The following is a 22,410-nucleotide window of genomic DNA, read 5'->3' on the forward strand; positions in this document are numbered from 1 at the left end:
GTTGCCTTGCTCGCGCCTTGTACAGAACCTTTGTCCTCTGCGACCAGTCCCGACATTTCGCCTCGCACTCGCGTCTTTCACGATCTGCGCCTCCGTGTCTTCCAAACCTCGATCTCTCCGCTTCGTTCACGACTTGCGACAAAACGTCTTGATACCGACGGTGCTCTTCTGCTTCTGCAACCGGCTGCGCTGATCCTCGCTCGCGCGTAGCCAGCACAAATACTCGCCCCTGCTGGAACTACATCCTCCACATAGCCAACCATGCTGGCCGACCTTCCGGCAGAGCTTCTCACAAATATAGCGACCCACATCGAGCGCGCACAAGACTTGCGCAACCTTTCGCAGACATGCCGCCAACTGAACGCATATGTCCGGGAAGAAGGCTGGAAAATGTTTCTTCGCGTCCGGTTTCCATCGTACCCTCGAGTCGACCAGCCTGCCCACAACCTCGTCCACTCCTTGACGACTCTTTCTCGAAACTTTGATCGCAAAGCCCTCGTGGCGCGCCAACTTGAGCCTTCGGGCTCCATAATGTCCCTGAATACAAGAGAGCAACTTTCAACATGGAAAAAGCCCCGAGGACAGACCATGGGTTATGTACCTTGTCTAGATTCATACGAAAGGTTCAACGGCGGAGACTCTCATGGTCGGAGAGAGATACTCGCATGGAGCGCAGGATCAGATCTCTTGATACGGGCAAAAGAGACTGGTCCAGCTGTGGAGGCCTTGTATGAGGGCTGTTCAGCCGCAGACAGGCACACCTACTTTGACCAGTATCATCACAAAACCGATTGGCACGTTTTCAAGATACCTGGCTCGATTGAAGGCAGAGACGATATCACATGCATGCAGATCCTTAGACCTCTCCAGAGAAAAGCCAGCCCAAATTTCGGGCGCTATGTGGAGCCAATCATGGTCGGCACTGCTGATGGAGAACTGAATCTTCTCCACTTGAACCTTGATGTAGTCCCATCTTGGCGGAGATATATCTACAATACGAGTAATCGTTTTGTGAGGGCTATTTCTACGTCTTCATCGCCAAAGCCTATACTAGCCGCCGCTCTAGGACGTTCAGATTTGGCCCTTTATCCAGTCTATCCGGGAGACAGCAGACCTACTTCGGAGATAGAGCCTATAAGCGAGTTCAACTTGCTGCCGGACAATGGCTCGGAGTCTTTGCCCCGCATATGGTCATCTCGCTTTCTATCTCCAGAGCGCCTCCTCGTAGGAGTTGGTCCTTCCCAAGAGCCCATACAGTTGTGCGCGATAACTCCGACTGGATTCGCGACGGACCCGATTCGAAAATTCACTATCGAATCTTCGTCGTCCGACTCCTTGTCTAATCCCGCGAATGCCAAAATGTCGTCGGTTTATCCCCTTTCGGGCCTACCCTCAGCCTCAGATCCAGAGCGAGATGACCCCAACCTCTTCCTCAGTGGATGGTATGACGGCGTCGTACGAATACACGATATCCGCTCGCCCTCTTCGCACGTCTCGAGCTATTGGGACACCACCGAGGACGGCGCGGTGTACTCGATACTCCCAAAGGCGCGTGAAAGGCTCTTGGTTGGCGGCTCGAAGCACTGCTTGCTCAAATTCTTCGATCTTCGTGTCTCCGGAGGCCGAGCCTACCACCATTCAAATGTCGACAACATGGAAAAGAGTGCTGAAGTGAACTCGTCTGGAGACAGTGGCTGGGACCTTTTTTTGCATCCCAGGAACGAGTCTCCCAATCGCCGAAATCGCGCAGTTGATTCTCCTGTGTACTCTTTGACGAGTCCGTCACCATACTCTCCGTCGATTTTCGCAGGACTCGAGGACCACGCTATGCAAGTAGATTTGACCTCAATCCACGACCCTCACCCAGATCCCATGTTTGAGGATTGTCTGGTCCGCACTGGCAAGAAGAAGATTGTCAACGTCAAGAAGAGCTGGAATCCGAGGGGTGATGTGGCTTGTTTGGCCGGGTACAATCAAAGTGCCGTGCAATTGAATGTTCAGTCAGGTGTCGGTTTGCATCAAGGCACTTTGCCCGGATGGGACGAGCGATGGATGAGCAGCAAAGACGGGACCTCGAACTCTTTCCAACAAAACCACGCCGCGCGCCCGCGTACTCAACGTATCCGGCGGCCGAACGGCAATGCTGGGCGATAGGCGTCGATCCAGACTTTTGATGTCGGCGAGCAGGATTGGACTCGAGTTTTTGCAGAATCCTCCATCGTCAGCTGTCGCTTCGTTTACAGGACGCTTCGGTCTGGATTCCGCGTTGGGATGCGAGAGCCTCTATCTTTAAGTCCATCGTCCAATCATGGGGGCGCCAACATCAGCCAAGCCGCGTAAGCGACGCCGCAAGCCCGCTTTGGTAAACGCGCTCCAGCCTTGTGGACTGATACCAGCCTGGAATGATTGCGAGGAATGTCGCTGATTCTGGAGAAAGATAAGATGAGATGCTGCGATATGGTGATGTGACAGTCGACGGAGAAAGGATCGCGTTGGGTCGGACTGAGAATGATCCGACTGGTTTCAACTTCTTGCATTATTTCTTGCAAGGGCACGCTTGGATTGATGAAGTCTGATTAGAGGTGCATTTACAGCCGCAAGCGAGGCGCAGAGGTTTGGAATGTCAGCATTTTTACGCAGTTTACAGCATCGTCAACTCAGCTGTGCGCAATATCTTCCTTTACTGTTAGAAGTCACAGTGCGGCCACACGCTTGGAGCAGTCGTTTGATGCCGCAGATACTAATACCCTCAAAGACGGTTCTACTTTCCAGGTATCATCCAAACGAACATGAGTTTACAGATCGTACTGGCTCGGGTAGCCTGCAGGTTGAATATCTCTTCATTCACCATTTACCAACGTCGGAGAATTTCACGACAGGGTTTTATGCACCTTCGACTACAGTGGGTGGAAATCTTTTCAATCGACTCTGGAAAGGCGTGGTCTGGCTCAGGCTACAACGGTGTCATTTGACTCTTGTACAGCACCTTTTGGCAAACTCAAAACTCAGACACCGTTGCACCAAGTCACAAGAGAAAACAAAGTTCTTTCTAAAACTACCTACGAAGCAGCTGCCGTAGTTCGAAGTCAAATGCCGTGGCTACTACTGACACCTGCCAAATTAGGAAAGGACGGCTATTCCGTCGTCGGTTTCGGCACAGTTCGGCATCTTGAGCTGAAGGAGGACAACGGGTGGAGACGCGGGGACTGGGTGAAAAATTCTCCGCGCCTTCGCCCTGCGTTTGAAGTCCATACCTGGTGGATCACCATGGCTTGTCGACTAACATGCAGAAATACACGCGTTGTTCTCTTTTGTACAGCTGGACTCGTACAAATTCACAGCATCCAGGACTACAACACTGCATTTCCCGCCTTTTGTTCACACATTCTTAAGGCTGTTGCTCAAAAGCCTAGTCTACAAGATCATTTATTTGCCAGGCTGAACAAGGTCACTGTAAAGCTCCATTGGGAATAATTCACCATCTTACTAACGCAGTCAGATGCCGGTCTTGGCCGCACACCCGAAGACAATTGGACGATGATTGTCGGTCAAGGGGCGGTCCCCAAGTCTGACGGTGTGCTCGGCATCCTAGCTTTAAAGCGGACGTTACGTTCGATCTGCGTCCAGTCTCTTCGTAGTACCGTCTAGCCCTTGTCGAAAAATTGCACACGCCACTGTCGAAATACCGCGAAACGACTCATTCACTCGTGCTGGGAACCGTGGATTGGACATCGTTTCAAAAGAAACGGGAAAAGAAAACACCTTATCCACGCGGGTATGCACGTTGGAGATCAAATGACGTTGGTGATTCGCTCGGCAAGAAACCAATCCCTGCACTCTGCACCCCATTGCAACCGCGGAGAGAGAGCTTGATCCGGCGCCTCGCACTCGAGGACAGCCATCTGGGGAATTTTCTCGTTGGTGCGGGACCAATGACACCATCTTCACGAGGCCGAAAACAAAGTCAGCCGTAGTGTGCTATCATCGACCTCGACTCCCCGCATCCCTGCCGTTGCACCCTTAGCTCACCCACTATTCGCATGCAAGTTTATCAGCGATACCCATGCACTGAAGACCAATCGTCCATCTCGTAGTCGTACCATCGACTGGCTCCGCAACAAAAAGGGCAATATTGGCAGCCGCCTCATCCTCGATGCTGACCAGGCACACGCGATAGTAGGACAGAGCGCGCATGGATGGTGGGCTTGGAGGCTCGACAAGAGGGACTTTAAACGCAAGCCTCTCCCGCAAGCTTGTCCAGCCAGTCAGCCCTTTGGCGTCTGCTTGGTACCGCCATCATGAAGATGCTCAAACGTCTTTGGAACCAACGGCTTCCCTCGTCGCCGACGTCTTCGACTCCGGACAATACGAGCGCGGACGCCGTCTCATATCGCGACAATGCCAAAATCGAGGCAAACATCAAAATCGATCCAGCGGAGCATGAACAACATGGCGCGAACCGGCCCATTGGTGTTGCCAAAGTGGAAGCTGTCCAGGCGCTTTACGGCAAATATGGCAAATACTGTCTTTGGTTGGGCCTGGCCATGATCATGATTGGCTTGTAAGTTTTCTTAAGGGTACCTTCTGTATGAAAAAAAATCTGAACTTGGATACAGTGAACTCGACAACAGTCTGGTCTACACATATCAAAACTACGGCACATCAGCCTTCAACAGCCTGTCCCTCCTGAGCACGCTCTCCACGGCCGGCACCATTGTGAGCGCAGTCATCAAGCCGCCAGTCGCCAAAATCAGCGATGTCATCGGGCGTGGAGAGACGTACCTTTTCACCGTCTCCTTCTACCTCCTCTCCTACGTCCTAACAGCCGCCTCTAAAAACATAAATACCTATGCTGCAGGCAAAATGTTTTACAGTGTCGGCCAATCTGGCACCAACATCTTGAATTCTGTCGTCTTTTCCGATGTCTCGACGCCCAGGTGGCGTGGCTTCGTCATTGGAATATCCTTTACCCCGTTTTTGATCATGCCGTGGATCTCGGCCTTTATTGTCGACGATGTCACTAAGCCTGATGGGGTTGGTTGGAGGTGGGGCATTGGCATGTTTGCCATTATCATGGTGAGCTTCTCTCATTTCAATTTCTTCCCATAATTTTTTACCAATTGCCCTTTTGCCGTCGCTCGCAAAGTTCTCAAACTGACAATACTCCAGCCAGTCGCAACGGGTCCGCTCATCGGAACGCTGCTCTACTTCCAACGCAAAGCCAAAAAGTCTGGCCTCGTGCCCAGAGTCAAGATCAGCGTGTGGGAGTTTTGCTCACTCATCGATCTCGGCGGCATGATCCTTCTGTGCGGCGGCTTCGCCATGCTGCTCTTGCCCTTCACGCTAGCGGCGTCGACGCCGGGCAAGTGGTCGACGCCGTGGGTCGACGTGCTGATTGCGCTCGGAGTGGTGCTCCTGGTCGCACTTGTGCCGTACGAGAAGTACGTTGCGAAGCACCCGGTGGTGCCGGTGCACTATGGCAAGAACCTGACGATCGTGCTCGCGTGTACGCTTGCGGGCATTGACCAGATTGGCTTCTCGGCCACGCACACGTACTTGTATGCTTGGGCGACTGTGGCACACAATTACTCGGCGCGTGATGCGACCTTCCTTGTAAGTCAGAGCGCTATTCACGCACACGGGGAAGACAAAAGGGGGCAGGAATGTTGGAAGAGATGGCAGAGCAAGACATGCTAATCTCTCCTCGTCTTGCAGCAATACACCAACGGCGTGACCGAATGCCTGGCCGGCATCGTCGCCGGCATCATCATGTACAAGACGCGCCGCTACAAGTGGCTGACGATGCTGGGCGTCATAGTCCGCTGCATCGGCTACGGCGTCATGATCCGGCTGCGCGGCGCGCACAACAGCACCGCGGAGCTCTTCATCGTCCAGCTCATCCAAGGCATCGGGTCGGGCTTCATCCAGCAAATCGCCCTCGTCGCCGCTCAGGTCGTCGTGCCGCACGCCGAACTCGCCCAGATCTCGTCGCTCGTCTTGCTCATTTCGTTCCTGGGCTCGGCCGTCGGAAGTTGCGTCGCTGGTGGCATCTATACGAATGAGTTCAAGGTCTTTTTGAGGAGGTACTTGGCCGAGGGTACGCCGCAGAGCGTGATTGATCAGGTGTACGATTCCATCACTGGAACTCTTCCAGAGTGGGGCTCGGCGCAGCGCGAGGCAATTAATTTGGCGGTACGGCACTTTTCCCCTTCTTGCGTGGCGTGTGGTTTGGCTGACTTTCTTGCAGTACTCGGAAGTCATGAAGAAAATCACCATTGTCGGGTTTGCCGTCGCGGTGCCGTTGATTCTGTGCGCCTGGTTCCTGCCAAACCTCGAACTGCAGTGAGTTCAATACCATTAGATGAACTTAGAGCAGAGACTGACTTGAGCACAGGGACATGGCCATTTTGTCCATGTTTGAGGGTGGCGCGGAGCCGACGGAGAGGCGCGATGAAAGTGTCGAGATGGATGCTGCCGGGTCCAAATCGGATTCCCTCGCGAAAGTCAGGACTGGGTAGGCTTTGGAATGCATTCTTTGCGATACCTGATAGACATTTTCAGCTGTCCAGTAGAGTTGGATGGACCGTCACGGGTTGACGACTTAGTGGGGTTGCATCTTGCTCCTATATGTAGAGGTCGGACTACTTACATTCTCAATCAGATACCTAGAGGGGGGAATGGGATGATGTCGTTGAAGCGTTCGTAACTCATGCAGTCAAGCCTTCTACTTCTCCTGTGCAATGTGGGTACGCAGGAGCATTCCATACAAACCCCAAAGATTCTTGCAGCAAACTTTTCGAGACAATGATGCGATTTTCCCGTTTCAGAAAGGGACTTTCGAGAAAGAGCCAGATGCAAGGCGCAAACTCCAACCCGTGTTGAGCGTCTCAACTGGAAAGTTGCTGAACTCAGGGAGATGACATTCAGCACTACTCGAACGGACCCAGAGGGTGGCCAAATCCGCTGTGGTGCGGCGTAGAAAAATGGAGACGAAGGCGAGCATGTTGAGGCCACGAGGGTCACTCCGTACTGAGAAATAGTTGACCTCTACGGAAATTTGAGCTTCGGGCCTGGCATCTGGCATCACAGGACTGGAATTTTGCAACTACCGAAACGCCACGTATCTGTGATTTGAGGCCCGTTCCGCAAGTCCGTAGGCTGGCCGCTAGCCGGACAGGCACATCCATCGCATCACAATCCGTCATGATTCCCTCTCCGAAAGCTTTGAGCCCACATCAATTGCCTTGGATATCCTGCGTGGCTCCCAGGCAATCCTTCTTCAAGTGGCCGACCTTGCCGCAGGTGAAGCAAGAACGACGAGGGCACTTTCTCTTGATGTGGCCGATCTCTCCGCAAACGAAGCACGCACGGTAGTTAGGGCCATTTTTAACAACCGCGTTGGAGGCTGTACGGAAGGTAGTGGTCTAATCCCCACCTTCGGATTCGCGCTCAGCAATGAATGCTCCTTGGGTGTTTGGGCTTTTTGATGCGGCTATCGTGAACGAGATGGACGCTTTTGCCTTAGTGGACCCATGTTCGGCTACTGCCGCCCTGAGGAAAACTTAGATGACTATCTCCTCATCTCTTGGGGCGCAAAAGTCGACTTACGTGAATGTACACAGTCGTGGTGAGAGAAGGTGTGAGGGAAGTGGTCGGATGGTTGTTGTGGACGAGACTGAGGAAGAAGAGGCAGAAAGGGGAAGTCGGTGCCTTCCGTGCAGAACCAAAAGCAGCCACGATCGCTCCACACCCCAATCATTCCAGCTTCCCGAGCCTCTTCATCCTGACAAAATCATCCATCTTCTCGCGGGTCAAGTAGTGCCTTCTGACTACTTCAGGCTTGATATCGCCCTCAAGCGCGGAATCCGTCAACGGCCTCGCCACCATGCGGGCGAATTCGCATAGCTCCCGAACCTGCTGGATGGTCAAATCCTCACCGTCGTCGCGCATCACCACAACGCTCCCGATGATGCCGTAGTGAGCCTGCCATTGCGGTGGTGGCCAGCCCCAACCGTCGCTCGATGTATCGTGGAGTTGATGAAGCAGCAGCGTCGCCTCCGGGTTGAAAGTCTCAGTCTTTTGATCGCCATGCTCGCGCACCACGCGACGCAGGTGGAGCGGCATGTCGACGAGCTGCGAAATGTGAGAGGCGTGGTAGGATTTAGACGAGGGCACTTTCGAGCAACAGTAGGTCGCCGCGTCGGTCACTGGCAACACAACGTGCTTGAATTTGGCAGAGCCACCGTGAAGGTCGCCTTCGCAGGCGATGCGCACGCACTGGACGGTGCTCTTGTCGTCAGTCGTTGGGGGGCTTGTTTTCTTCGACTCTTCGTCATCGCCCTGTTCGCCGAGAATGCTCTCGTCGTCGGTCGTTGGGAGGTTTGTTTTCTTCGACTCTTTGTCATCGCCCTGTGCGCCGAGAATGCTCTCGTTGTCGGTCGATGGGGGGCTTTCATCACCCCCTTCGCCGAAAATTCTCTTGTCGTCAGTCGTTGGCGGGTTTGTTTTCTTCGACTCTTTGTCATCGCCCTGTTCACCGAGAATGTTCTCGTCTTCAGTCGATGGGGGGCTTTCATCATCCCCTTCGCCGAAAAGGCTTTTCGGTTGCTTGTCATCGTCCCCGTCGCCGAAAAGGCTCTTCGGCTGCTTAACATCCTCCCCGTCGCCGAAAATACTCTTCGGTTGCTTGACATCCTCCCCGTCGCCGAAAATACTCTTCGGTTGCTTGACATCCTCCCCGTCGCTGAAAATGCTCTTCGGCTGCTTGGCATCCTCCCCTTCGCCGAAGATACTCTTCGGTTGCTGGACATCCTCCCCATCGCCGAAGATACTCTTTGGTTGCTTGACATCCTCCCCATCACCGGAAATGCTCTTCGGTTGCTTGGCATCCTCCCCTTCGCCGGAAATGCTTTTCTGTTCCTTGCCATCGTCCTCGTGGTCGGAAATGTTATCGCTGAGGACAAGTTTGCGGAAGTCGGCAGCAAGGTCAAAGTTCGACTCGAAGGGCTTCGAAGGGAGCAGGTAGCTATGGTCCTTGTAGACTGGATTGCCGAATGCGATCAAGAAGTCGATAATGTCCAGGTAGTCCCTAGCCTCTATGTCTCCATAATCCAGCTCATCTGGAGTGAAACCGATCTTCTTCAAGAAAATGACTGGACCCTTGAAGTCGTAGAAGTTGCGGACGTCGGTCGCCTCACGGACGCTGTAGTTGATTGTATTACGTTCGCAAAAGTTGACGACGAGGGTGTGTTTCAGATCACGGTCGCGGCGGACGTTGCGTTGAAACCCAAGGCCGCTGACGGCGTCTTGGGTGCATGCCAGGAAATCAGCGATCGTGCGAGCGGTAGAAAGGCGCGTCTTTCCTTCATCATCCGGGTCCTGCATGCGTTGAGTTTCAAGCCAGACAAGGCGTGGCTTCTCATCGTCGGGCTTGAAAAGGATGGCGCGCTTGAAGTCGCCCTCCGGCCGCTCGAGATTGTCCACGACTTGAGAGCAAATGTTTTTGTGGCTCTTCCAATCAGAATGTTGGCACTTCTTGCAGCAGTAGGCGACAGAGTGGCAAGCCGAGCAAAGACGTCCTTCCGAGTGAAGACATATCAGGCAAGGGTCTGGCGGTCCTGACGGAGGAGACTGCTCGTCGGCCATGGTGTGGGCTTGGTGGCGATGAGAGGTGGCTCAAGGGCTCAGATAAAAAGAGATTGTCGCTGTTGACTTTGATTGGTCAGCATCGGCCGTTGTCAGAGCAGAATGGGAGGATGTTTGTGGTGAGAAGAAGGTGAGGAGTTGGACTATATTTGACTGAAGAGTGGAGCGTTCGAAGGACCAACCTTGAGCAAGAGGAAAATACCACAGGGCCCCTCAAGTGAAGAGTGCAGCCACTGCTGTGAGATAGCCGATGTGTCTGTATTGTAGTAAGCAACGATATCATGTGTTTACGGTTGCCAAACCTCTGACAAGTCGCGAGAGAAAGGGTTTGTTGTCTATCCTCAAAAAGGAAAGAAGCTTGTTAAATCACCAGGACGCGCTTTCCCCGCCCTCTCTTGCCACGAACGACGGAAATTCAAAAGGTAAGAAACTCTAACAAGTCTATGTATTCACTGATGCTCGACGAGAAAATGCAGGCCCAATGAATCAATCACCTCTCCCAGCAGCGTCTGTACCACGAGCCTCGTTCTTCACTGCTCGGCTCCTGCGCCACTTTACCCCTCTGATATGCAGCAGCACAATAGGAAGAAATCCTGCGGCAAACACAATTGCGGCCATGACCCCTCCGGTCGCACTCATGCCCAAGCCTGCAATCATGTCCGGGGCAAAGAATGGCACGATGAAACCCCACTATTTGTCTCGTTAGTACTCAATGCGTGATATTTTGGCCCGAGCAGATACTCACTGTGCTACGAATCAAGTTGACAAATACTCCAATGCTTGAAGAAGCTCCTGGATGGCAGTCGACGGCATAGGTGACGAGAACCGTCGTGATGATCTGGTTTCCCACAGCCGATATGGCGATCCCGACGATTGGCGTCACATTCCAATGCAGGTGCTTCGCGTCCTCAGTTTGTACACCGAAGACAATGAGACCAACAATCACCAAGAGAAATCCAAAGTAGCTCAGCCACAGGCGGTACTCGGGTGCTGGCCTGATTTGGCCGCTTTTCTTCGTCCTTCGATTTATCCAAAAGTCGCTGAGAGGGCCACCCAATTGCTCGCCGATCATGGAGCCAATGATCAGGCCCAAGAACTGGAGACCAATCTGCTGAGGGTTGAAGGCAAACTTCTCGATAAAGATTTGTGGAATCTCCACGGTGAGGAAGACACTAGCGAATCCAAAGACCATCGTGTATGCAAAAGTGGGAATCATTACGGAGGTGTACTTGGCCAGGCTTGCTGGTTGTAAGAACTCATACCAGTGGAGCGGCTTCGGGTCAAGGCGCTGGAACGTGAGGTACTCCCGTTTGAAGGTGCTGCCAGTGTGTTTGACGCCTTGGCGAATGTAACGCGTCTCAGGGCCAAAAAAGAAATAGCCGACAAACTGGACAGCGTTGATCTGGATCGATTAGTGGACGTACTCGAGTGTCGATTTTCCCACATACTATTGTGAATATCCAGAAAATCCAGCGGTACCCGACATGATACGCCACAAACCCCATGATGAACGGTCCGGTTGGCGGGCCAAGAGTGACCATAAGCCTTGGTAAGTCAGTGGCGCATTCCAGAAAAGCTTGGTTTGACATACGCCCAAATACCCATGTACCGACCCCGATCTTTTTTGAAGAAAGTTTCCACGACAACACCACTACCAATCGCGATTGCAGGGCTGATGAAGAAGGCAACCAAGCAACGACAAGCTGCCATGGCTGCATAGCTGTGACTCACGGCACACCCGATGTTGCAAACGGCAGATAATAACGTTGACAGCAGCCATACAGGTCTTCGTCCATATCTGTAGGATATTGGCTTCCAGAAAAGGGGTGCGTATCCAAGCACTGCAATTTGCATCGAAGTCAGGTAAGACGCTCTTTGCAAAGTGCAGCCGAGATCTTCTGCTATGGACTCGAAAGCGGGAATGATGCCCGCGGCAGTGAAGGTCGTCATCATGGCGTGGAAGGCGACGAGAAAGAGGTTGGCATTTTTCTGCAAAGTTGTCAGCAAAGTTTGAATCGATGCATGGAAGTCCTCGTCTCTAGCTCCCTGTCTTGAGACCTGGTAAAAGACGAGGACTTTGGTACAGAGAGCAAGCGATTATTTCTACGAGCTAATGGAAAACATAGGGGGAATCATACCTTCCAATCAGGCCAGTTGTAAGGATCTGCTGGATCTTGCGAGGGCAAAGGGTCCAGAGTCAGAGTGCCATGTCGTTGAAGAAGATACTGGCGGTGTTCGTTTGGCAAGTGCGAGGCCTCCCCATCTCCAAGATAGGTGGACTGCAAATGCAGCGACTCTGCGTTTTCAACGTCTTTTTCCGACCCGTTGTTGGGAGACTCCATGTTCTCTTGCCTGTAGGCGGCAGATTTCTCGTCTTCTGCGGTGGCAGACATGACTGCTTTGTAGGAGACGAAACTTTGCACAACGAATAGAAATTACGAGACAGAATGAGACGCAAGCAGTGTGACGAGAAGGTGGAAACTGAGTATGCAAGAGCATTCAAGATAACCATTCCGCAAGTCGGACCTAGAAGTAGTTGAGGGACTGTGCATCACTTCTCCACAAAAAGTGCGGCTTACCCCCGCATTCCCCAGACGCCATCACTCTCCAGAGTACGCGAGTTGCCGCATCATCAACAAAGACGTGTCTCCTGTATGGCTGGAACTTTCCACTCTTGGCGGATCGCTGCCTCTTCTAGATAGATGTCCGCAGCTGTGGCTGCAGCGGGGGAGCCGCCGGGGCTCAATTGACACAATGTGCCGTGAAACCTAACCGTGGTCGTTGACGTATCCGCCTAAGCAGAGCTACCCCGAGGTCGACAAGGAGGAAAGATATCCGAGCAGTTCGACCGAGACCCGAGCTCTTGAATGCCTGACGCAGCAGGAAGGAAAAGCCATCTTCAAGTGATGATTAGCTCTTTTCCCGATTGCGGTGGAGCAAGTGATGCGCAGCGTGCGGTCCTTGGAAATGAGGTCAAACAAAGGGGCCGGTCTCGCAGAGTTGTGGTGTTTGTCTTAAGTAAAGGGATGAAACGAGGAAAAAACAAGGTGAGGCAACTTTTAGGGATCTCGGGCTGTGATACCCCCGCACTTGGCAGATGAGCTTGACTCTTCCAGCGCTCTCACAGAGGTCTTCGGCCAGACCCACATCCTGACCCGCACGGGCATATCCGCTATTCAGTTCCAGGCAAGAGATGCCCGGAGCAAGGCGCCACTGGAATCATCCGAATCCTCAACAAGAAACGCAATAGGCAGGTCAAATTGCTCTGATTGGGCGTGCCCGGTCTGCTCGTATCTTGCATTCAAGGAGAGTCCGGCGATGGCAGTGTCGAGGATCGATGTCAATTTTCTCGGTGTTAAATCGATTAGAGTCTCGGTGTCTTTGGAAGTAGCAACCATCGGTATAGCGGTTCTGGAGAAGAATGGGTCTCGTCTTCAAATCGCGACAATCCAATCAACAAATGCCGCAGTGGAACATGAGGATCATTGTCCATCTTTGGATATTGTCGTCTCTGCGAGATAGCATGAATCCTGGATTCTCAGCGGCCAGCCTCAGAGTAAGAGGGGGCCGTAAGTTGCGGGATAGGACCGATTTGAGGGAGCAGAGGCAAAAGGTGTGGACGGTCTAGAATCCGGGACTCATCTTTGTCGGTTCCATGATGCATCATCATAGCCTATACGGAGTACGCAGAGCGATAATTCTGAAGATGGGGATTGTGCAATGAAACCGAACGCTTGGGCGATTGGTCAACTTTCAGGCAGTCGGAAAATCCGAGGACATCTGGCCATGAACAAATGGTCGAGAGAGAGATGAAGCGGGGGGCGTTCGTTTACTGCCGCGGTGGCGCCTTGGGAGCAGTCGTCTTCCATCACGTATGCGCTCGAGGAATCGTCGCTCGTTTCTGCAGCTGTATAAACCCAGGGAGTCTCATTTCTTTCGACACCCACAGTGCGTCCCTGCTCACTGAAGACAGAAAGTAACCTTCGTGGCAACAGGATTGTTTTCATCCGCTGTCGGTGGCTGCAGTGCTGCCTGAGGTCATGGCTCAACATGTACGCGTCCGGCGGTACCGGATCCTTTGGTGTCGTCTGAGGTCGAAACAGGCGGCGGAGATGGCTCGCGTCATAATGTACTCTGTGGGTTGGAGATGATTCGTTGCAGAGGTTGATCGTATCAGATGGGGGACAGGGAGTAGACGAGCTCAGCCAGGCACGCCGGACGCGGTCTGCCAACGTGTCCAAGCTCCGATTCTTAGCACCACCGCAACAAACTCCGAAACCTCTCTCGGACAACCGAATCAAACATCATGCGCTTCATCACTCTGATCGCCACTTTCCTCCCGCTTGTCTTTGCTCTGGACAAGCCTCTTCACATTGAGGTTACTCACGAGGTCGAGTGCAAACGCAAGACCGTCGCCGGAGACTCGGTTGACGTCCACTATCGCGGCACATTGGAGGATGGCACAGGTACACGAGCGCGTCAATTTGAATGTTTGGTGCAGGCTGACGCAATGATTGCAGAATTCGATGCTTCCTACAATCGTGGCCAGCCGCTCAGTTTCCCAGTCGGCAGCGGCCGTGTGATCAAAGGATGGGATCAGGGACTTCTTGACATGTGTCCTGGCGAGAAGAGAAAGTTGACAATCCAGCCGGAATGGGCATATGGTTCCAAGGGCATTGGACCCATTCCCGGAAACAGCGTTCTCATCTTTGAGACAGAGCTTGTGGGTATCAAAGGAGTCTCGAAAGATGAGTTGTAGAACCATCAGCGGATGAGACTCTACCCACAGCCGTGCTATTCTCCGTACAATGGCGGGGAATGCTTGTTATCAATCGAAAGAGACGGCCCTTTATTGCATCGACCGACTATTCGTCAGAAGAAAATATGAACCCGGTATCTTGTTCCCTCCGTCTTGACGCTTGAAATGCCCCTCCCTTAATCCCCTTGTGTGGCTTGCTCCTCCAACGCGACAACCGCATTGTCTAGCTCCCTAATCCTTTGCCCCACTCTGCGACGGACTTCATCCGCTACTGAACTGTCCGTGCCATTAACCACAGCTTCGTACTTCTCTTTCAGCTTGTCCAAAGCCTCCCTAGCTGCGGCGCGGTCGTCGGCTGCATACACAGTGTTTCCCTCGGTCTCTTCAGCAGCAATCTCGAACTCGTCGCGGGCAGTGGAATAGCTGTGTATTTGTCAATGGATGCTTTCATGGAGATGTTGGAAGTCCGGGGTGACTCACAGCTCCTGTATGTCATCGACGACCTCGTCTGCTGTCCTCTTGCTGCTGAAGCTCTGAATCTGGGCTCCCCGCCGAGCAATGATGGGTTGATGCAGCTGGCGGAAGCTGGTGACAGCTACTCGGGGTGTCTGAAGTTTCGCGCTTGTGCGGTATCGGCGGGCCAAAGGCGAGACGGCGAAACGCGCTGGTCTCAAGATGGTTCGCGGCAGGATGCGAGCGTGCATGGCTTATTCCGGTGCTCAAGTGTCGTTTCCTTGGGCGAAACAAGACAGAAACTGGGTTGGCAAAGCTGGAGCTTCCGTGGCAGCTTGGAACCTGAACGTGGTCGATGACGACGTCGCGAGTCAAGTGTTTGATGATCCATGACTCGCCGCTAGCGCCCCACCACCTGCACCTTGTCCGCGGCCGCGAGCCAACCGGACTTTGGTTATTTCTTCTCACACGCGTCGCCCCGCAACCCCCGCCATGCTCTTTGGCATTTCACTACTTTTGGTCTCTGCGACATTCTTATTCTATCGCCACCCGCCTACAGCATGGCTGGCGCACTTCTTCCGAGAACTCTCGAGGCGTCGCATGCCGTCAGGGACTGGAAATCAAGGCGCCCTCGACGGACAGACTCGAGATGATCCAACCGACGAGCCGCAAGCTCCCAACGATTCCCAAAAGCAAGAGAGTCGACAAGCTGTCATCGAAGCGAGAGACAGCTCTGTCGCGAATCATGGCCCGAGTCCGTTGAATTTACCCAAGATCGAGACCGTCCCTAGCGACAAAGGGAGCGAATCCCCCACAACGCCAAAGGCGACGGCCCCACCCACGATACCACAGTTCTCCTTGGCCACAAGCGACTCGGAGGATACGGATAACGAGGACAAGATGCCACCACCACAGTTTCCCGCCGTCAATTCTGCACAACGTGCATCTGGCTCGGGCATGAAGCCACCTGCAATGAAGCCTCCCACGTTGAAGCCGTTGCCAAAACAGACAGCTTCCCAGCTCATGCCTCCACCTCCTCGTCTTCCACAGTCCTCCCTTCGAGTCCCTTCGTCCGGACCCGTGCCTAACCGAGGAAGACCGGCCGCACCTAGCTCGAATTCTCTCGGAATTCCAGCTACCGCCCCTATAAAAACACCCAACCCTCGGCAAAAAGTACAGCTCACTCCGGGACACTCCCCTCTCGACTGGGCTGCTCTTGTCAAATCCAACTCGAACCTCTCTGGCGTTTCCTCTCTCCAGCGCGTAACCCCGTCCATGCTGAAAGCACACAACGGTCGGCGGAACAAACAAACTGGGCAAACCATGCCAGCTTGGTCTGCATACCAAGGCAAGGTCTACAACATCACACCCTATTTGCCATATCACCCTGGCGGCGAAGGAGAGTTGAGGAGAGCGGCTGGAAAGGACGGGGAGAGGTTGTTCAACGAAGTTCACCCCTGGGTCAACTGGGACAACATGCTGAGTGAATGTGTCGTGGGCATCCTGGTGCCAGAGCCTTTGGTGGAAGAGACCACAGGAAGTCTGGATGACATGGATTGAATGTATAGGGTTGTGTTCGCGGGCTTTTTCCATCCATGATACCCAAGACAGGCGGTTTCAAATGAAATTTTGTCAACACCCACGCTATGATCACTATCGTCATATTGAGACGTGAAGATTGTCGATTTGTAGAAAGGTTCCAGTCTTTTGCGAGATGGATAGGGAGCATTCTTTCCATTCTGGCGATTTTGTAATCATGTGATGCGCGTTGGACCCTAGCGCGTCTCGCGTCTGCCTATCGCCAGCGCGTCTCCCGCAACTAACCTTCTACACCCTCCTTCAACCCGAACCCTCGAGCTCACATTCGACGACGCATCTCGATGACAACATAACCAATCGCACAATGTGGCTCCTCTCGAACGAGGGCAATTTCCTCGGCGGCAAACGCATTTGGCTGTCGCCAGGAACAGAGCACCTCTTTGGCCGCGGCAAAGATCATTCAGGACCCAACTGCTACATGTACCCCGAGCAGAAGAGCTTCTCACGCAAGCACTTGGTCATTCAAGTCAAGGACACTGAGCCAGATGTGGGTGGCAAGCCAGATCGCAAGTCAGAAGTTGTTCTGAGGGATCTTGGAAGCAAATTCGGAACGGAACTCGACGGCGACAAATTCACGGGCAGCGAAAAGGTGATAGCGACGAAGACTCAGGGAAAAGAGGTGCACTCCATCAAGATGGGCCAATGCAAAGACCTGTGGCGGTACGTGAACCAACCGGACATTTTAGACTTGACTGACTTGGATCACCCCAGACTCGAATGGCGTCCTGTCAACCTCACCCTCAGCTCCCAAAAGGCCAAGAAGAAAAAGTCGCAGCAAGCCAATTCGCAAGACATGCAAGAACACCTCGAGAGCTGCGACGTCAAGTTCACCGAAAGATTTCAGCCCCAACACACAACGCATGTCATCGCAAGCAAGCGCAATACTCCCAAGGGTCTACAGGCGCTGGTGAGCGGAAAATGGATTGTGACATCTGCATGGCTGGATGCTTTGGAACGACAAGTTTCAAAGCCAGAGGTCGCTCAAGACGAAGAACAGCCAATGAGTGCTCTGGCTCTGGATTTCGATGCGAATTGGCCAAACGAAGCTGATTTCATACCGGACGTCGGACAGGAGCCGGTTCCGAGGGACGCTGCGCTGTTCAGGCCCAATCCCGAGCGCGAAAGTGTTTTCAAGGGGTACACTTTCGTGTTCACCGACGACTCTCAGTACGCACATCTTGCTCCGGTCATTGAGCAGGGAAGTGGGAAAGCACTCTTCCACGACATTGATGAAGAGTCTACAAGAGCGGAAAACGTGGTGCAGTACATCAAGAGCGTTGCAGGCGAAAACGGCATGGGAGAATTCGAAGATGGCAGCGAAGGCAAAGGCGTTGTCTTGGTTCGCCCCAGAGATGATGACATTGAAAAGGCACGGATCGTCGAGGCTGCCGACATTATACTGGGACAGCGAAGCATCAGACAAGGCGACTTCCTCGATGCTATCGTGATGAACGACGCTACAGGTCTGAGGAAGCAGCTGGAAGAGTCCGTAGGGGGTACGCCTTTTCCTACGCCCCAGGAACAGCAACCAGGAGAGACACCAGCATCCTCTGCGCCGCCTCCGAGCACCGAGCCACCACCTGAAACAAGGACTGAGCAGCCCACAGCAAGGCGTCGTGGATTCCGCCGTGCTGTCACGACTTCGCGATTCAAGGGATTTGACACTTTTGACCCTTCTGAATCTTCGAGCTTACCTCCACCGCCAGAAGATGGTGGGTGGAGAACACAAGTTGGCAACTCAATCCATGATGAGCCGTCACCTGTAGAATCGCAGATTTCCGCTCCATCTCGCCATGTTTCCGAGGCCCCAGCGGTAATAGGCCGGAAAAGACCATATGAAGGTGATACGGTCGTCGAGTCCACTGAAAGCCGAGAGAACAAGGTGGACAAAATCCTACCCGCTTCGGCCGCTATGAAGAGGAGGCGAATCGAGCAAGGATTCCAGACGTCTTCTGGAGAGGGAACACCGACTTCTGAACCGATTTCTGATGGAGGACAAAAGAGCGCCAAGCCGAGCGCCAAACTTCCCTTCGAATCGCGCAAGAAGAAAGTCGAAGAAATCAACGTTCAAGAGCTGACCAAGGAGCGGCTTCAGAAAGAAGAGCAGCAGAGAATAGAGGACGAAGAGGCTTTGCGCGAGGGGCTCGAGGGAATGGACATAGGATCCATAAGGAATCTGGCACAAGTTGAAGAGATGGAAGTGAAGCCACGCAAAGACCGGCTGGACAGAGGTGATGAGAATCCAGACAGTGCTCGCTGGAAAGCAGAATGGAACGGACGCAAGAACTTCAAGAAATTTCGGAAGCGGAGACGCGGAGGCCCCAACGACGAAGCCCCTCTACGCGGCCGCAAAGTCATCGTTCGTCTGGAGGAGGTCAAGCAAAAGGATCCCAACATAATCAACGATGAATTACTTGGCGACCAACCTGATCGCGACAGTTCGAGGCGGAGGGGCAGTCTCGCAACGATTGCGAGCTCTCGAAACAGGCTGCTGGGCTCACGAGACGACGACTCTGGCGACGACGGTCCCTCGTTCCGCCGCCGAGCTCCGCGCTCAAACACGGGCGCCTCTCAGCAAAGCGGGCCAGTCAGCTCGATATCGACGCGCGCGCGAGAGGACGTCGAGTTGCAAAACGTCGAACCCGAAGAAATTGCGGGAGAAGCTCGCAACCAGCGCATCGCGTCCATGGCCAAAGGTGCCAAAGACCAATCTTCTTTTGGGAGCGACAGGTCAAGAAATACGTCGCACCGCCACACACCGGACAGCGAATCTCAAAGCCAGACCATCGTCGGCGACTCGTTCCGGCCTTCGACTGCGAATTCGACGGCGAGTTCGAGGGGGAAGAGGCCAGCCATGGGTCCGCCATATGGATCTAAGGAACCGTCGAGTAAGAAGAGCGCCTTCGGGAGCGCTCGTAGTGCTACTTTGCGATCGGTCGAAGATGACGACGACGATAGTGGCGATGAGTTGAGGTTCAGGAGACGGCGGAAGTAGTCATTTATTGCGGTTCAGGCGTCGTTGCTAAGTGCGGGTGGGTTGCTTCACGAGTTTGCATGCTAGCTACATACAGTACGGGGCCAATCGAGCAGAAGATAATGGGTAGAAATTACGACGAACTCAATGAATGTTGCTCTCTATTGCAGTTGATGAATGCTCCTTGGGCTACTAAGTAAAGTAACAGGCGATGGAGCCTCCCAGGACTACACGTCTAGCACCGATTTGACGAATGCTCCCTGAGCCACTGGATATAGTAGCAGGCGATGAAGCCTCCTAAGACTACGCGTCTAGTCTAGCCGTGAGTTGACGAATGCTCCTTGAGCCATTGAATAGAGTAGCAGGTGATGGAGCCTCTCAGGACTCAACAAATTCCTTACTCGTCCTCCCTCTTCTTTTTTACCGGCACATTTCCCGCCGCCCACACGGCATACTCCTCTGAATTGGCATTCTCATTCTTGACAAACTCGGCAACATGGTCCGGGACCTTCACCTTGTTATACGGCGCGGGAACGGGCTCGCCAAAGCACTCCCACACGGGGACAACGCCGGCCCAAAAGGCGTTTGCAACAGCCTCGTTGCGCAAGTCCTTGCGCTCGTCAGCCGGAACGCTAGCAGCGTCCTTCGCGCTCGCCGCCACAATGGAGATCTTGATGACATGCGTGGCGGCCAGCTCGCCCTTATCAGGGGGGCGCGAGTGCGCCCACCGGCCGGGGACGACACTGTCGGTGATGAGCTCGAGAGCCCAGGTCTTCTCGGCGGGATCGGTGACCAGGGCGGCGTGGCCCTGCAGCAGGGCGCTGCGGTAGTTGTAGCTGTGGTGGAAGGGCGTCAGGGCGAGCTTGTAGCCGTCGACCTTGGTCGCCGTGACGCATACGGGGAAGCCCGGGTCGTCGTGGCTGCCGCTGAGCTTCACGATGCGGCTGGAGACGTAGCCGTGCAGGTAGCAGGCTGCCTCTGCGGTGTCGTCGCCCGGGTAGGTCCCTATCTGGCCGATCATGGGGAGGATGACGGGGAATGGGTCATCGGGCGAGGGCAGGAAGGAGACGTGCACTACGCTCGTTGTGTTGAAGATGTTGTGGATAGTCTCGACATCGTAGGAGCCTGTGGGTTGGTGAGTAAGTTGTCGGTTGTCTTTTGAGGTTTGAGGAGGTCGGAAAATACCTCTTTCCTTGTAACGGTTGAATGTCGTTGAAGGGGTGGGAGCGTATGATTCATCGGCCATTTTCGTAGTCGTGAGAAACCGGCGCAAAGGTATTGGTGGAGTGTTCCCTCGGTTGACACAACGGCTTCTTATATGCCCTCATGGTTTCTGGGCTGATGGTTGGAGTCACATAGCTTTACCACACCCTAGAACATGAGCAAACGCAGTGAACAGGACCCCAGAAGCTTGCAGCGCCCCGCGGTTTCGCATGTACCAGCCTATTTGGGTTGGCGTTCCCGCCGGAGCTGCAAACAAGTCGAAAACCCTACCCTATGGCGGAGGGACCAATCCTTGCCTCCCGCGCCGCTGTTGACGCCGAGACACACGTGCGATGCTTGCAAATAGCGGCGTTCTATTCGACACCTGTGACTCACTTGCCAAGACTTGCCATGATTATCTTTGAACACCGCTTTCAGTGGCGGCTTGCGAGTGTATCTGGATAGAGTGGGGTGGAAGGACCAAGATCGCCAAGTATTGCGAGATGTTCCGGTTGCAAGACTCGTCAGGTCTGTGACTCACGGCCTGCAAAGCAGCCTTGCTGTCACGACGGTCGCCTATAGCGCCATTGCAACATAGCAGCCTCTCATGGGCATGAGATATCATCACTCAGTCAAGCGTCGTCCGCAGAAGTTCTTCTCACGCCTTGGCAGACCAGGGGGAAAGGTATCGATCCGAACAATTCTCGTACGCTGTCGTACGCCAGTAAGCGAAAATCCCACGACACTGATTCGGGAAATTTTACCACTTCAATCCTGAGTGTCGGGTGGCAGGGACAACTCTTGCCCTTTCCAGCCGCCGTCCTTTGCGGCGCCCACTGCGTCTCCGTGCGGATTGGCGAAGCTCGAAACCCAATCCTTCACCCTTGCCGCCTTCTCGACTGATGCCAGTCCGCCCATCTTGTCCACTCCATGCCTGGCGAGCAACTGAAGCTTGGTCTGGTTTTTCTGTATGCTCTTCCGCAGACTGGATCCAAACACCTTGTCTCGAAAGGAGTCCAGGGCCACGTTCTCGATCAAGATGACGTCCTGAAGACGGAGGTTCTCCAGTGCGTCTCTCAGGGGCTCAGTAGGGGCCACTCTTGCACCACCGTTTGCACGCTGACTTTCTCTAGCCGGAAACCAAAAGGTGACTTTGAAGCCGATGCCCGTTTCGTCGCCCACGAGGATCTCAGCCATGTCTCGAAGCCCATAACGTGTCTGCTTGGAATGTGGAGGGAGAATCGACATGACGCCCACGATGAGATTGACGACGATGGTCTGGGGGATGATTCTCTTCAAGTGCCCAGCGCTGGGTATTTCACACAAGTTCTTGATGGCCCGCGGTAGTCGGACGTCTGTTTGGGTCGTCTCGCTCAGGGATATATTGCTTTGATCCATATACATGTCGCTGTTGAAGGAGTCGAGCATGGTGGTTTCTTCCATGGGACTCAGGCTTAGGTCCAGCTGCGAGGAAAGAAGGGTGTCATGGACGGCCATTGAATACTCGATGAACCGGGACTCCTCCTCGTCGTCTTGTTCCACTCCGCCATTTCTGCCTCTGGTCCCACGCAATGGCTGAGTGGTCGTTGAGGGCAAAATGCTGTTTCCAATGGCAGTCTCATCAACAGACCTCTGGGTCAACCCTCCGTGGAACTGCTGTACGTTCAGCGACCCGAATTCCTGCGTGAGTCCAGTCTGCAGCCGTGTCTTTGCCAGCGGTACGCTACGCCAGCGATAGAGAGCTTCTTCTTGTATGTCCTGGTCACGATCATGGCTG

At 53.8% G+C, this 22,410-nt stretch overlaps 10 protein-coding genes across 10 annotated transcripts; 5 read left to right on the top strand and 5 right to left on the bottom strand.

Annotated features, from left to right (window-relative positions):
* The first annotated feature begins 128 nt into the window (after window positions 1-128).
* Window positions 129-2,387, top strand: J3D65DRAFT_25021 (uncharacterized protein). The gene has a single exon (XM_066794793.1). The coding sequence runs from the start codon at window positions 262-264 to the stop codon at window positions 2,152-2,154; it is 1,893 nt and encodes a 630-aa protein (XP_066659794.1). The 5' UTR covers window positions 129-261; the 3' UTR covers window positions 2,155-2,387.
* A 1,480-nt stretch (window positions 2,388-3,867) lies between these two features.
* Window positions 3,868-6,757, top strand: J3D65DRAFT_609987 (major facilitator superfamily domain-containing protein). The gene is made up of 5 exons (XM_066798745.1): window positions 3,868-4,561; window positions 4,617-5,076; window positions 5,170-5,613; window positions 5,716-6,192; window positions 6,248-6,757. The coding sequence occupies exons 1-5, from the start codon at window positions 4,299-4,301 to the stop codon at window positions 6,344-6,346; spliced, it is 1,743 nt and encodes a 580-aa protein (XP_066659795.1). The 5' UTR covers window positions 3,868-4,298; the 3' UTR covers window positions 6,347-6,757.
* Window positions 6,758-8,012: 1,255 nt separating this feature from the next.
* J3D65DRAFT_25870 (uncharacterized protein) lies at window positions 8,013-10,061 on the bottom strand. Its single transcript, XM_066794848.1, has 3 exons — window positions 9,828-10,061; window positions 8,529-9,711; window positions 8,013-8,340 (listed from the first exon to the last, which is right to left on the bottom strand). The coding sequence occupies exons 2-3, from the start codon at window positions 9,643-9,645 to the stop codon at window positions 8,333-8,335; spliced, it is 1,125 nt and encodes a 374-aa protein (XP_066659796.1). The 5' UTR covers window positions 9,646-9,711; window positions 9,828-10,061; the 3' UTR covers window positions 8,013-8,332.
* Window positions 10,062-10,131: 70 nt separating this feature from the next.
* J3D65DRAFT_663805 (MFS transporter) lies at window positions 10,132-12,038 on the bottom strand (the record flags this gene model as incomplete). Its single annotated transcript, XM_066802696.1, has 5 exons — window positions 10,132-10,335; window positions 10,391-11,047; window positions 11,094-11,190; window positions 11,237-11,634; window positions 11,784-12,038. 5 exons carry the CDS (start codon window positions 12,036-12,038, stop codon window positions 10,132-10,134), a joined length of 1,611 nt encoding a protein of 536 aa, XP_066659797.1.
* A 1,426-nt stretch (window positions 12,039-13,464) lies between these two features.
* Window positions 13,465-14,549, top strand: J3D65DRAFT_609998 (uncharacterized protein). Its single transcript, XM_066798746.1, has 2 exons — window positions 13,465-14,111; window positions 14,166-14,549. The coding sequence occupies exons 1-2, from the start codon at window positions 13,952-13,954 to the stop codon at window positions 14,402-14,404; spliced, it is 399 nt and encodes a 132-aa protein (XP_066659798.1). The 5' UTR covers window positions 13,465-13,951; the 3' UTR covers window positions 14,405-14,549.
* On the bottom strand, window positions 14,398-15,238 carry J3D65DRAFT_610000 (uncharacterized protein). Its single transcript, XM_066798747.1, has 2 exons — window positions 14,885-15,238; window positions 14,398-14,827 (listed from the first exon to the last, which is right to left on the bottom strand). The coding sequence occupies exons 1-2, from the start codon at window positions 15,106-15,108 to the stop codon at window positions 14,581-14,583; spliced, it is 471 nt and encodes a 156-aa protein (XP_066659799.1). The 5' UTR covers window positions 15,109-15,238; the 3' UTR covers window positions 14,398-14,580.
* Window positions 15,239-15,328: 90 nt separating this feature from the next.
* On the top strand, window positions 15,329-16,570 carry J3D65DRAFT_610001 (heme/steroid binding protein-like protein). Its single transcript, XM_066798748.1, has one exon. The coding sequence runs from the start codon at window positions 15,350-15,352 to the stop codon at window positions 16,415-16,417; it is 1,068 nt and encodes a 355-aa protein (XP_066659800.1). The 5' UTR covers window positions 15,329-15,349; the 3' UTR covers window positions 16,418-16,570.
* J3D65DRAFT_610002 (uncharacterized protein) lies at window positions 16,555-19,588 on the top strand. The gene is made up of 2 exons (XM_066798749.1): window positions 16,555-17,116; window positions 17,168-19,588. The coding sequence occupies exons 1-2, from the start codon at window positions 16,761-16,763 to the stop codon at window positions 19,449-19,451; spliced, it is 2,640 nt and encodes an 879-aa protein (XP_066659801.1). The 5' UTR covers window positions 16,555-16,760; the 3' UTR covers window positions 19,452-19,588.
* On the bottom strand, window positions 19,353-20,710 carry J3D65DRAFT_610005 (uncharacterized protein). The gene is made up of 2 exons (XM_066798750.1): window positions 20,616-20,710; window positions 19,353-20,555 (listed from the first exon to the last, which is right to left on the bottom strand). Exons 1-2 carry the CDS (start codon window positions 20,674-20,676, stop codon window positions 19,828-19,830), a joined length of 789 nt encoding a protein of 262 aa, XP_066659802.1. The 5' UTR covers window positions 20,677-20,710; the 3' UTR covers window positions 19,353-19,827.
* Window positions 20,711-21,164: 454 nt separating this feature from the next.
* J3D65DRAFT_610008 (uncharacterized protein) lies at window positions 21,165-22,227 on the bottom strand. Its single transcript, XM_066798751.1, has 2 exons — window positions 21,767-22,227; window positions 21,165-21,700 (listed from the first exon to the last, which is right to left on the bottom strand). The coding sequence occupies exons 1-2, from the start codon at window positions 22,128-22,130 to the stop codon at window positions 21,402-21,404; spliced, it is 663 nt and encodes a 220-aa protein (XP_066659803.1). The 5' UTR covers window positions 22,131-22,227; the 3' UTR covers window positions 21,165-21,401.
* Window positions 22,228-22,410: the final 183 nt, after the last annotated feature.

This window comes from Phyllosticta citribraziliensis (genome assembly GCF_038025025.1).
Source record: "Phyllosticta citribraziliensis strain CPC 17464 chromosome Unknown J3D65scaffold_1, whole genome shotgun sequence".
NCBI classification, from domain to species: domain Eukaryota; kingdom Fungi; phylum Ascomycota; class Dothideomycetes; order Botryosphaeriales; family Phyllostictaceae; genus Phyllosticta; species Phyllosticta citribraziliensis.

What these genes read in the sequence shown, in the direction of transcription:
- J3D65DRAFT_25021 (XM_066794793.1), top strand. Translation starts at nt 262, where the DNA reads ATGCTGGCCGACCTTCCGGCAGAGCTTCTCACAAATATAGCGACCCAC.
- J3D65DRAFT_610005 (XM_066798750.1), bottom strand. Translation starts at nt 20,676, where the DNA reads ATGGCCGATGAATCATACGCTCCCACCCCTTCAACGACATTCAACCGT. An exon ending in CAACCGTTACAAGGAAAGAG is followed by an intron (nt 20,556 to 20,615) that starts GTATTTTCCGAC and finishes ACCAACCCACAG; the next exon opens with GCTCCTACGATGTCGAGACT.
- J3D65DRAFT_610002 (XM_066798749.1), top strand. Translation starts at nt 16,761, where the DNA reads ATGTGGCTCCTCTCGAACGAGGGCAATTTCCTCGGCGGCAAACGCATT. An exon ending in CAATGCAAAGACCTGTGGCG is followed by an intron (nt 17,117 to 17,167) that starts GTACGTGAACCA and finishes GGATCACCCCAG; the next exon opens with ACTCGAATGGCGTCCTGTCA.
- J3D65DRAFT_609998 (XM_066798746.1), top strand. Translation starts at nt 13,952, where the DNA reads ATGCGCTTCATCACTCTGATCGCCACTTTCCTCCCGCTTGTCTTTGCT. An exon ending in CACATTGGAGGATGGCACAG is followed by an intron (nt 14,112 to 14,165) that starts GTACACGAGCGC and finishes CAATGATTGCAG; the next exon opens with AATTCGATGCTTCCTACAAT.
- J3D65DRAFT_610000 (XM_066798747.1), bottom strand. Translation starts at nt 15,108, where the DNA reads ATGCACGCTCGCATCCTGCCGCGAACCATCTTGAGACCAGCGCGTTTC. An exon ending in GTCGATGACATACAGGAGCT is followed by an intron (nt 14,828 to 14,884) that starts GTGAGTCACCCC and finishes ACAAATACACAG; the next exon opens with CTATTCCACTGCCCGCGACG.
- J3D65DRAFT_609987 (XM_066798745.1), top strand. Translation starts at nt 4,299, where the DNA reads ATGAAGATGCTCAAACGTCTTTGGAACCAACGGCTTCCCTCGTCGCCG. An exon ending in GCCATGATCATGATTGGCTT is followed by an intron (nt 4,562 to 4,616) that starts GTAAGTTTTCTT and finishes ACTTGGATACAG; the next exon opens with TGAACTCGACAACAGTCTGG. An exon ending in CGCGTGATGCGACCTTCCTT is followed by an intron (nt 5,614 to 5,715) that starts GTAAGTCAGAGC and finishes CTCGTCTTGCAG; the next exon opens with CAATACACCAACGGCGTGAC.
- J3D65DRAFT_610008 (XM_066798751.1), bottom strand. Translation starts at nt 22,130, where the DNA reads ATGGCCGTCCATGACACCCTTCTTTCCTCGCAGCTGGACCTAAGCCTG. An exon ending in AGTCACCTTTTGGTTTCCGG is followed by an intron (nt 21,701 to 21,766) that starts CTAGAGAAAGTC and finishes TGAGAGACGCAC; the next exon opens with TGGAGAACCTCCGTCTTCAG.
- J3D65DRAFT_610001 (XM_066798748.1), top strand. Translation starts at nt 15,350, where the DNA reads ATGCTCTTTGGCATTTCACTACTTTTGGTCTCTGCGACATTCTTATTC.
- J3D65DRAFT_25870 (XM_066794848.1), bottom strand. Translation starts at nt 9,645, where the DNA reads ATGGCCGACGAGCAGTCTCCTCCGTCAGGACCGCCAGACCCTTGCCTG.